The 12,930-nt window shown below is 41.8% G+C and overlaps 1 protein-coding gene across 1 annotated transcript in view; it reads left to right on the top strand.

Annotated features, from left to right (window-relative positions):
• The window catches only part of SLC35F4 (solute carrier family 35 member F4), a 39,948-nt gene extending 38,302 nt beyond the window's left edge, over positions 1-1,646 (top strand). The window contains exon 5 of the mRNA XM_034770280.1: positions 1,202-1,646. Within this exon, the coding sequence (XP_034626171.1) occupies positions 1,202-1,443 (242 nt within the window). The 3' untranslated portion in view covers positions 1,444-1,646. The remainder of the gene's footprint in view (positions 1-1,201) is intronic.
• The last annotated feature ends 11,284 nt before the right edge of the window (positions 1,647-12,930 follow it).

Genomic DNA, 12,930 nt, shown 5'->3' with positions numbered 1-12,930 from the left:
CTGGCTGTTTGTTGCACCTCTCCAGCTAAGTTGTTCATCAGCTCACTATCAGTCACCTTCTGCTGCCCCTTGCTGTGACCTCAGCACATCAATTTCTTAGTGATTTTAGCTCTGTGCATAGTCCGGCCACAAATGGTTGCAGCTCTCATTGAGCAATTTAAAACAACAAAAGAGGCTCCTAATAAAGCCTATTTAGCTCTATTCTTTGAACTGTTGGAAGGAACAGGTTGAGCCAGTCTTAAAGAGAACCTTTGCTGAGGGTGTGCAGCCTCCCTGGCTGGCTGGCTGGCAGGCAGGCAGTCTACCTACCCCTTTACTTTCACAAGGCTCTGACATTCGAGCCCTTGGCTTACCAAGGTTCTTTCAACCGATGGTGACCCCCTCCTTTGGGACAGGTTAAGCACAGTCCTGCTTTTCTGTATTCCCACAATAATTACAACATTAGTAACCATATTTCACTACCCCTGCATTTCGTACTAAGGGGATTTGTACCCAATCCCAGCCAAAGTTGACCACTTTGACACTGCTGTATCTGCTAAATATGTAAGCAAAATAGGAGCTAATTGTATTTACATAAACACACCCAAATCTCTCCCCCTCCCAGCTAGCTGTCAGGGAAGCATTCATTCAGACCCTGCTTACACTAACTTAACTCACATTTTAAATAAACATGAAGCTGCCAACACTAGAGGTGTGCAAGAGGTTTAAATTTTGCAATTGCAATTTTTCACTGGGAAATTAAAAGTCAATATATGATTTTCCAGTACATGTAACTCCCCTAACAACCTATGGGCTAGGTTGTGCACCTGGGTGGGCTATCTGTTGCCGTGGTCTGGGGCAAGGTAGGGGTGGGTAGAGCTTTGACTCCGCCTCCCCAGCACAGCTGAGCCAGTGCCAATGGAGGAGTAATCTGTGCCAAGTATAGGACTAGCAAAGATGACTTCCTCTTTGCTCCATGGGGAAAGTAACCAAGGACCAAATTGTAACTCTGAGTTTTACTCAAGGCTTGTGTGACTTCTACAATCTAGCCTTAATATTGAATGACTTACAGTACACATTACTGTTAAAACACGGAGGAAAAGCGAGGCTTTCCAATAGAACTCACCGTTAAAGTTATAGGAACCATACAAGGCTCGTTTCGACTAAGCTATACCACGCAGAATGATAGTATTTGATTTCATTGTCTTTTCCCCCATTGTAGCTGTGGATCTCCTAAAACACGAGGTGATCTTCAGTGTAGTAAGGTTGGGTGCCACAATCATCATCTGCACTGGATTTTTGCTAATGCTGCTGCCGGAAGAATGGGATGAAATTACCCTGCGATTTATCAACAGCTTAAAGGAAAAGAAAAGTGAAGACCACGTAGAAGATATCACAGACTCCAGTGTGCATACAAGGAGCAGAAGCAGAGCCAACGGGACAGTGTCTATACCACTGGCTTAAAGCTGGCGAACATTTAACTGCACGTGAATGTATATTCTGTGAATATAATTTAATTTTCTCACTACTTGTATGCTAAAATGACAGTATTACTCTGAACTGGGGATGAATTATAAAATAAATGATAAACACATCAATAATAAATGTTTACATTTATACACTTACAAAGGAACAGGTGTAAATAACCACAATAAATTTTTTTTGTAATGAAACGTTAATCTGCATTCTGTTTACTTGCCTTTTAAAAAAAAATCAAATCCACTGTGCAACTTGACAGCTGTGCTTCTGTTCGCAAAAAAGGGGAGGGGCGAAGTCTTCAAAGGCCTGATTTGTATATTTGTTTAGTTCCAGCAGGCATCTATATTCAAAGTTAAACATTCGTGTTCTTTCCAAATGTAATGATTTGACGTTTTTACAAGGCGGTACCAAAAAGGCAGTGGACTCATTTTAAAACACCCAATCAAGAATCTTGGAACCCTAAAATATGAAGGGAACTGAGGTCTCCCATTAAAGTTTGGAATTTTTATTAAAACATGAGCAAAATCTGGAAATACTAGTGTCATTTCTTAGCTCACAATTAAATGTGATGGGGTGAGCGTATCTCCATACATTATGTTTTACAACTGGCCTATATCTGGTATAAATTAAGGGCCAGATTTTGATACCCACAAAGGACCAGAACGCTGCTCCAACTCTACTCAGTTCACTAACATTGAGCAGGCGACCATTAGGATTTTGGCCAGCTGTTAGCCCTGGGATAGGGTTAGGGTTAATAGGCCAGGGCTGGGGTTAGGGTTAGCTCATGGGCTCTACATGTATTTAGAGTTGTGAACAGGTCTTGGCCTAGGGCCCAAGTTAGATTTGGGGACTGTTTATGAGCCCAGGTCTTGACTAGGGATGGGCCATTTAGTGGGCGAGAGTTATGGTTGGGTCCAGTTCATGAGCAGACGTGATGGCACCAATTCCTAGGTTGTGACGTGTGGGGGGAATGGGAGGAGGGCCTTGTGAAATAGAAAGAGATGGAACCATTCATAATTTGGTGGGAGTTGAAAGATTTGGTCACTGAGCCTCTTCAGAAGTTGTTCCATTCTATATGCATCCGAAGAAGTGGGCTGTAGTCCACGAAAGCTTATGCTCTAATAAATTTGTTAGTCTCTAAGGTGCCACAAGTACTCCTGTTCTTTCTTCAGAAGTGTTCACTAGGAAGTTGTTGGTACACTTCATAGGTTACTAAAGGCATCCGTCACAGCACACCTCAGGGATACGCCAATGCCTACTAATACGCAGTCTGTGGTAGCTTATTGATACATACGCCATGCATTTATGTAGGTTAGCAACATGCAGAACTTGATGGCTCTGAATCATTTAAAATGTTTTTGGTTTGGTTTTTTTAAACCTATGAGATATTGGGGCCTAATTCTGAGCTTATTTACATAGGTGCAAATCAAAAGTAATTGTATTGAAATTAATGGATTCCCCCCCCCCCCCCAAAAAACAGGTGCAAGTGAGTCCAGAATAAGGACCATTGTGATTTCCAGATATCAAGAGCGTACCATTGTTAGTGATGCATTTTCTGTAATTCTAGTCATGCAGTGATTATACGGATATGATTAGCTTATGTAAACACTTACTTTTTATGGGTGCTTGTTCTCAGTAATCCATGGATTGAATTCCTTTCTAATATAAATAACGCTAAATAGTAATCACAATTCCACTCTATGTTCATAAAAGTAATATAGCATTTTGAGTGATACTGCAGGGCATTTGGTACATTGGTTAAAAAAAAAATCAATCTGTAGCCAAATTGCTTCCAAATAACAGTCATCTTTGACTGATTGATTTTTATGACTGTTATTACAGTCAAACAATGACATTTTAAATTATAGATTGCTATTTTAAAGGAATTAGCTGTGTTTGACTTTTAAAGGATTTTTCATTGTGGCGAGTGAGACAAATATTAATGTGGGTTAAAGCTACAGTTACTAGAGCGGTTGGCCAAGATTTTCAAAAGGCACTGGTGGTTTCTGGGGCGCACAGCCGGAGCCACCTTCAAGGCGCCTGAAGCTAGCTGAAAAACCAAATCACTTTAAGAAGGCTCAACATCATTAATCGCTTTTGAATAGGTTGGCTGTTTAAAACATACCAAGGCTTTAAAAAAAACCCATGCACAGCCTGCTACTGTAGTGCATATCGAAAGAAAAATGGGTATACTGACTTCCTATCCGTCACATAGCATTCCTATAGCATGGACTGCAATCAGTTTGTCGCTTATAGTGTATTTGGGAAGCATTGATTATTGTGACCCACGGTTTGTATAAAACCCATGGTCATGGTGTAGTAGATGAACTACAAACCCTAGTGTTAAGAAATTGTGTCAGGCCCCCAGTATCATGAGATTAGCTTAAAAATCATGAGATTTAAAAAAATAATAAAAGCTGCGTTTTCAGTCTTCTTCTGGTATTTGAGCCTTTGCGGGGTGGGGGAAAGGTGTCACATTTTTAAGCTTTCCTCCTGAACAACAAGGACCTGAAACTGGCCTCTTTTTTTTTTTCAATGAAAGCTCAGTTTCACTCATAATCTCATGACTCTAGGATATGGGGCTTTAAGAAAAGCTCTGAACATCATGAGACTTGTGATAAAAGCGCCAGGGTTGGCAATATTGCCAGTTGTAGGACTGGGGCCATTAACTTCAATGGGTGGAGTTTTATTGAAGATCACACTTTCTGTTTACACCTGGAGTCCTATTTCCTGGTTCTCTACATATGGAAAATTGAACCCAAAAGTCTAGTTCTCTCAAAATCCTCATGTTCTCAAATATTGCAAATCACCTAATTTTCTGTTAGTTGGATTCTACTGGACCACCCTGACTTGCTTTCTGACAATTTACTGCTCTGCATTAATGCAACGGATATTTTTAGTGAAAAGCAAATACCAAAATGAAAAAAAAACCCTCTTGTTAATATGCTAAAGCACAGCCACTCGGTGTGAACAGCTCCACTTCTCACTGGAGCCTCGGCAGGTACAGAATCAGGTCTTTGAGGAATTTCATCTTTAATAAACTAGGAAAAACAATTTCCTATTCTGGTGTTCCAATTTCATGAGATGTTTGTGCGGCCAGAAGGCACAGTGCCTGAGGGTCCTGACCAGTCAAGTTTGGAAGAATGGGCTTGAACTTGGTTAAGTTAAGTGTAAAATATCCAAGCCCCAGTGCATAGCAGTGAACATGTCCAAATCCCGTGCTACTTAGCAAAAGCAAGAGTCTTTGCATTGAAAAAATTGTATTGCATGTTAGGCATACTGTCTAGTCAGACTTACAGGGCCTGAGCCAAAGCCCGTTGCAATCCATGGGAGTTCTTTCTACCACGAATAAAACGCAAGATTAAATTTTCCCTAAGCCCATCACACCCATTTTTCACACGACGTTTAGAGCCCCAGTGCTATATAAGAGCTAGGTTTTATGATGATGATGACCCAAACTCTCTCAAAGTTTGGGGCTATCCAGACCTGGGATTTTTGGCTTGGATCCATCTCTAGTTTTATATGCTCTGGATCTGCTCTAATAATATGGGCAACCATGCTCCATGCCCCGGCCTAGCCCAGCTCTGTGCCACAGAACTGTGGCTGTTCCTCTGCCTTTGGAGACTTCAGGCCTCCTTTGAACTGGTTCTTGCATTCATTGAGGAGCACTTACTATCTTCACACCTTTTGAAACAATTAGTTTACCTCCCCTGCCCTGAAGCTGATGGCCCGTGATGCCTCTGACCTCTGTGCCATCTGATCTCTTGTTGAGCCTGTCCATTTTTTTCCTTGGTGCTTGAGAGAGTCAGGGACAGTATCAATCCACATGGAGCAAGTCCAAGCCTTCAGTGATGGTAGGCTTTAACGTTCAAATCATGGCTGAGGCCTAAGGCTATTGGAGCAGAAGCTGCACTAGTCTCTTTAATAGCACCCTGGTGCCTTCTGAGCATGTGAGAGCAGTTTCAAATCAAGCCACACAAAACAGACTATCAGTGAACTGTAAGGAAAGGTCACCATTCATTCAGTGTCTTAAAAATTAGACTTTACTATGGAGCTAAATTTTCACCACCTTGCCTCACTCCCTTAGACGCAGTCATGTGACCAACCTGTCCTTGCAATGCAGCTACAGGAATCGTGCATTGTCACACCTGGATCCCCACACCTATTTTATGTGGTTGAGAACAACCATTGAGATCTGGGGGGCATAGTGGATCACAAGCTAAATATGAGTCAACAGTATAACACTGTTACAAAAAAAGATAACCTCATTCTGGGATGTATTAGCAGGAGTATTGTAAGCATGACACGAGAAGTAATTCTTCCGCTCTACTCCACACTGATTAGGCTTCAACTGGAGTATTGTGTCCAGTTCTGGGCGCCACATTTCAGGAAAGATGTGGGCAAATTGGAGAAAGTCCAGAGAAGAGCAACAAAAATGATTGAAGGTCTAGAAAACATGACCTATGAGGGAAGATTGAAAAAATTGGGTTTGTTTAGTCTGGAAAAGAGAAGAGTGAGAGAGGACATGATAACAGTTTTCAAGTACATAAAAGGTTGTTAAAAGGAGGAGGGAGAAAAATTGTTTTTCTTAACCTCTGAAGATAGGACAAGAAGCCATGAGCTTAAATTGCAGCAAGGGCGGTTTAGGTTGGACATTAGGAAAAACTTCCTAACTGTCAGGGTGGTTAAGCACTGGAATAAATTGCTGAGGGAGGTTGTGGAATCTCCATCACTGGAGATTTTTAAGAGCAGGTTAGACAAACACCTGTCAGGGATGGTCTAGATAATACTTAGTCCTGCCATAAGTGCAGGGGACTGGACTAGATGACCTCTTGAGGTCCCTTCCAGTCCTATGATTCTATGATTACCTTGGCCATCAGCAGGACATCACCTGAGTTGCAGCTTGAGCTAACGGAGTTTTTCCATGGGCTTTAGATCAGACCATAAATTGGGAGCTGTAGCAGACACGTCTTAGACTCATAGAATATCAGGGTTGGAAGGGACCTCTGGAGGTCATCTAGTCCAACCCCCTGCTCAAAGCAGGACCAATCCCCAGACAGATTTTTGCCCCAGATCCTTTAATAGCCCCCTTAAGGATTGAACTTACAACCCTGGGTTTAGCAGGCCAATGCTCAAACCACTGAGCTATCCCTGCCCCCTGAGTCTTCTGTGACTCAGATGCAGAAGAGGACATACATTGAATGTAGGTTACATTTGCCCCTACACTGCACACAGCTGTTTAGGACCCTACATTGCCCATTGTCCTGATTTTTAGCTTAGACCTTTTTAAGAGGAAGGCAATAGAATTCCTAAAATACAGCTTAGTGGCTCAACCAGGGAATGCCCATAAAATCAAAGGTAAATTAAGAACATTTGATTATTACTTTACATGGATTTGTTTTACATGAACCGGTTGTATCATTTTTAGTGCCTTCTGTGACTGTTAACCTCCTTTACAATCACTCCAATAAAGTTTACAGCCTTCGAGTGAAGCAATGTGATAATTTTATTGTGGTCACCTGACTTGGTTTGTACCCCATGGAAAGGAAGTACTGACCTGGCTGCTGCATTATCAAGTTTTGGCCTCATGTGAGGGCTGCATCAAAGCTCCCTGGCAGGAAAACAAAACGTGCTTTGAATAAATCATCTCGAGTGCGACGCCATAAAATATCGCACTTGAGAGGGCTCAGGAAAGGGACAATAACAATATTATCCCAGCACAGTGGGAAGACGCAACCGTTACTGGTATAAAAACTAGTTCCCTTGTAAACATATGAAACAACAACCAATGTGTGCGTAACCCTCATGTTGCTACAGCTTGAGATTCCAGATGTGTAATAATGAAATCTCTTAACCCTAGGACTATACTGTACATTCCAATCAATGAAATTACACTGGAATATTTTTCTTCACTCCTTGATCAGTTTCATGGAGATCTACACGTTAAACAAAACTAACAACCGCAACAATCAGCCAATTTGCATAATTCTCAGTACTTCTTTTTTATTAGGGATTTGTTTGAAGTCTAGCTGTTATCCAGCTGTTATTTTGGCAGTCAAGTCTGTAACATTAACTACATCACTGTCCCATTTCATTACATATGCCTAGCCTTGTGTGTGTAGCTGTATGTCTGTCTGAATTTCATGTACAGCCATTCATAAGATTCAAGGAAAAATGCAAGCATTTTTGCAGTACAGTGGACTGTCGCAACCAGTCTCTGCTGTGTTAATATTCAGACAAGTAATATGTACGACCAAGGGAATAGAAAGTATTCACTATGAAGCAGAAATATCATCATCCTCTCCTGTTTCCAATGCCAAGGTTAAGGAGGGTGGTCATCTGTCAGTTTCTTGGCTTTGGTACCCTAGATGGCCAGCCATCTCAAGCCTAGACTTATTTTACAGATGTGGAATTGAGGTACAGAGAAGCTAAGTGACTTGCCCAAGATCACACAGGACATCTGTGGTAGAGCAAGGACTTGGAGCCAAGGTCTCCCATGTCTTGGATCAGTGCCCCAGCCACCAGACCATCCTTCCTCTCATAAACCAGAATCATACTTATCAAAAACTTCATTTAGTATAATACACTTTGTCCTTCCTCATTACATTCCCTAATGAGGTAATATGCCTGCAGGATAGAAACTGGAGATGTGCACCATATACTTCTGCTCTCAGACAGGGGCTTTGGATGTGATTATTTCTCTTCGTTAAGTCTCACCTAGCGAATAGACTATATTTAGCTGTGGTGCTGCAAATGAGATCCAAGCAATTGCCCATCTTAAAGGCCTACTCCATAGATCTAGAGAAGGTCAAATGTCCCTCTTGAATTCTAAATTCATTTAATCTTACTTCACAGGGGCAGTTTGATTTTTGTAACAATCCGGTTTTGCATTTATGGCTGAATTTAGGACAGTATAAGTGTTATGCACTTTAAGCCAAAGGGTAAATGGGCCCCTAAGATGCTGCTTGATTGGCCTTCCATGAATTCCCTGTATGCATGATTTCTTTCCATTACTTCTTTTATCTTGGATATTTCTGAGACATCCATCATTCTCATATTTAATTGCCATCTTGCTATCTGATCCTTGAATAACTTAAGGAGCAATTCATCATTTTGTCAACACTACACAGTATGAGCTAAGCTGAGGGTGTCCAAGTACAATACATAGGTTTAGGGACACATTTTCAACAGTGTTTGTAAATGCACTTACGAAAATGCACATGCCAGTATATACCCATTTTGTACACATAATGACCAGTGTACCATATGTAACAGTAAAGCAATATGATTGCAGAAACATATTAAGCATGCAGCTATTGTATGCCTATTTATGTCTCACTTTTGAGCAATGATGGCCGTCGGTGATGAAGCATGATGAAAACATTTGGCTGTCAGGGCATCAGTTTTTGCCTTGTTAATTTGTACACTTCTGCTGGAGTGAACCTGTGCCCTTTAAAAAGTGAGAGACATCCCGCCTACCCCCCCCCCCCCGTCCCATTGCCTTTGGCCACCACATGGGTTTTTGTTCCATTGACAATAATGTGAACTTGAAAGGGAAAGCTGGAGACAGAGCCAGGGAGGAAGCAAGCAGATTATTACAACCAGGCAACAAATGTGCTGCCATGAATTGCTTTTGTGCCCCATTTTATTTAGTTATCATGTTTCACCACTCACACAATGGTATGCCTAAATGTGTAATAACTAGCCCCAGGTTAGTGCGGGTATAAAGTCCATTGACCAGTCATCATGATGCCCTATGTGATAGCGTCAATGGACTTACACCAGTGATGAACTGGTCACAATTTATATTAAGGTTCTATGTAGAAATAAGTCACAAAGGGTTAATCAATGGTTAATTGAGGTTTTATTAAATGGTTCATCAATTGTTACAAACTGTTATCGAATCCAATGGGTCAATAGGTAGCTGCTAAATATGATTTATAACCTCTTCTTCTGACATATCCTACTCACGCTTATACCATCAATTAATCATGTATTAACCCTTTGAAAATGGAACCTTAATATAAATTTGTAACTAACCAGTACTTGTAACTAACATTTAGATTTCTACCTAAGAAAATGAGCCCACGCCAGAGCTCTAGGGGGCCCGGACACATGTTAGAAAACAAAAGTAAAACTGAACATCCGCTTAGCCCTGACAGCCAATACTTAATACAAATTGTAATGCAAATTTCCCCTCCTGGTGCCTCCTCCAAAGTCTTCCCTCCTGCAATGTGTGCTCCTCCCTCTAAGTTCCCTGCAGGGTGCTACATGGGGAACAAATATTTTAAAATGGGCTCGTCAATCTAGCAGAGAAAGGTATAACACGATCCAATGGCTGGAAGTTGCAGTGAGACAAATTCAGACAGGAAGTAAGGTGTAAATTTTTAACAGTGGGAGTAATTAACCATTGGAACAATTTACCAAGGGGTGTGGTGGATTGCCCATTTTCAAATCAAGACTGGATGTTTTTCTAAAAGATCTGCTCTAGGAATTATTCTGGGGAAGTTCTATGGCCTGTGTCATGCAGGAGGTCAGAGTAGATGGTCCCTTCTGGCCTCAGAATCCATGACTCTTGCTGGGCCATATCAACTATTGTCTTTGTTTTTAACAATGATTAGCATTTTTCTATAAACTTTTCTTCACTGTGTGTCGTATTCTTTCTATGCAGAGAAGAGCCCTGATCCTGCAGAGACGTGCACATGTGCTTAACTTTACACACTGTGAGTAGATCCCTTAAAGTCAATGAGACAACTCACAGTGTGTAAGTCTTTGCAGGGTTGAAGCTTAAAACAAGCTTTCGATCCATTGTTATGGCACATAACATAGGCTACCACAATAAGAGTGGTTGGTAATGTATGGGAAATAAATAATTAAGGGGTTCAATTGCAGAATTAAGCTTACTCACTATAGGGGTCACCAGGAAATACCTATTTAAAAATTATATATTATACGCACACGAATTCTCTCTCTCACTCTCACTCTGTCTGACACAATTCATTTTTGGTCAACATTTTCCAATTTTTCCACCAACAAAATGAAAAACAAAAATGACCAAACTCAGTAAAAACAAATTTACTAGCAACAATTTTCCATAACTGATCGGATTTTATATTTTACTTTCATTTTTGTGGAATTTTTTGTTTTTTGCTCAAGAAGTTTAGAGTTTTGTTTTTAATACCCAGAGCAAAATTGGCATTTTTGACCAAGCCTAATAAATATATAGCAAACTGTGAAAAATATTTGGTGCTGTAAATACCAATCCCATTTTTGAGTGTTGCAGCTGCAAATTCCATACAGCCCACTAAATCCACATACCCAAACAACACATATTGTGGTGTAGCTCTGTCAAAAAAAAAAAAAAAAAATCAAGCTCTATGTTTTCTGTTTCCTCCTGTCATCTGGCAGCATGTCACCAGAGACCTCACGTTTTGTATCAACAATTTCCATTCGATTGTGAAGGAAAGTCATAAGCAGTGAAAAATGCTTCGCAGTATAAACATTAACTTGATGGAGCAGTAAAAGTGTTTTGTGGATGAGTAAATTCTGCCAAGGAATGTCATTCCTATCTGATCGCATTACACAGGTCCACTGCACAACGTCGGCTGCTCATTAACTGGCCCCCGCTCCCCCCAAAAAACCTGCCAATCCTTTATGATGAAAATGGGATAGGAGGAAAGGCCAGAATGACAGCTAGAGTTGGGCAAGGAACTCAAAACAGTGATACATGGTAAAATCCTCACCCACTATTGAACTACCTGGCAAAATTCTCATTGATTTCAGAGGACTTCCCCCCATAGAATGGGGGACTTCAGCTAGGACTCAACAGACCTGAATCTGATACTTGGCTCTGCCACAGACTTCCTGTGTGACCTTGGGTAGGTCACTGGATCTCTCTGCGCCTCAGTTCCCCATCTGTAAATTGGGGGTGATAATACTCTTTGGTTACACTGGCAATTCTTCTGGGCTGGGATTCTCTGTTACCCTGTGTTTCTACAGTTCCTGGCACCCAGGGGGCCATGATTTTGGTTGGGGTCTTTAGGTGCTGTCATCATTGTTCTTAAAAAACGTTTTCACAAATATTGACTCCAGTCTCAAGCTGAATTTGATTCCCTGCTATTCATGCCCCTGGCGTGTGCATGATCCAGGAGTAGTCCAGCTACTGAGTTGTTACTCTAAGGCCCTTCAACTAAGCACTCAGCATTCAGGGACATTAGGCATTTTCTGTAGGTTTGCTCAGGGCCGGCTCCAGGGGTTTGGCCGCCCCAAGCAGCCAAAAAAAAAAAAAGCTGCGATCACAATCTGCGGCGGCAATTCGGCGGAAGGTCCTTCGCTCCGAGTGGGAGTGAGGGACCGTCCGCCGAATTGCCGCCAAATAGCTGGACCTGCCGCCTCTCTCCGGAGTGGCCGCCCCAAGCACCTGCTTGCCAAGCTGGTGCCTGGAGCCGGCCCTGGGTCTGCTTACTATAGCTCTGCAAGTGCTACACCTTACAAGAGAGGCCTCCTTGGTCTGTGGCCTTTTGACTAAGAGCCCAAGCAGGTGACGTTTGCTTCACTTCTCTGGGATGGTGTGTATGACATTCCCAAGCAACAGCATCAAACCTTGATCCAGCAAAGCGCTTACACACTTCGGGCCAGATTTGTCAGCGTATTCAGGTGCCTAAGGATGCAGATGGTCACCTAGTGGGATTTTCAGATGTGCCTAACTCCCATTGACTTCAGTGGGAGTCAGATATCTAAGTGCTTTGGAAATCCCACTAGGCACCTAGCTGCATCTTTAGGCAGCTAAATGCCTTAACACATCTTGCCCTTGGTCCCTTTAATGTTCCTCTCTCAAGAGAAGAGTCAGGAAAGAGCTTCGTTAGTCGCAAATCAGCATATATGCCCTGCTGCATTGACAGGTACACTTTGTTCTTCTAAATGAATGTAAGTCACTGTATAGTATTAAACGGAGTTCGGAACCTTACACATATATTGTTGGCTGCTGTCCATGTGTTTTCCTGCTTAATCAATAGCTGCTGTCTTACTAAGCCCACCATGCTGGCATATGCAAAAATGCTGATACTACTACCCTAGCCCTACAAACAATCCTCCTTGGGTATCCAACGCTCTGTCTTTATAATGTAATTGATCCCCAGCTGTCCAAATAAGTTGTGGTCTCTGAAACTGAGAGTTAATATGGATGATGGATTATTATTCTAGGCACCAGGTGGGTTCGCACTGTGAGGTGTGGAAAGTTCCAAGTAGGCTGCTGTTTAGCACAGAAATTACTAGAGACACAAAAGGATGCATTATTCTCTTCTATTTTTCTCCCCTTTGAGCCAAATCCTACTTTTGGTTACACTCATGCAAGTTGATGGAAGTTACTGGGCCAGACACACTCTCAGATACACCAGTATAACACTAGAGTAAAGATAGGGTTACCATAGTTCAACAATCAAAAAAGAGGACACGGGGTGCCACCCTAGCCCC

This window comes from Trachemys scripta, chromosome 4, assembly GCF_013100865.1.
Source record: "Trachemys scripta elegans isolate TJP31775 chromosome 4, CAS_Tse_1.0, whole genome shotgun sequence".
NCBI lineage: Eukaryota > Metazoa > Chordata > Testudines > Emydidae > Trachemys > Trachemys scripta.
This window is presented reverse-complemented; position numbering and strand designations above follow the sequence as displayed.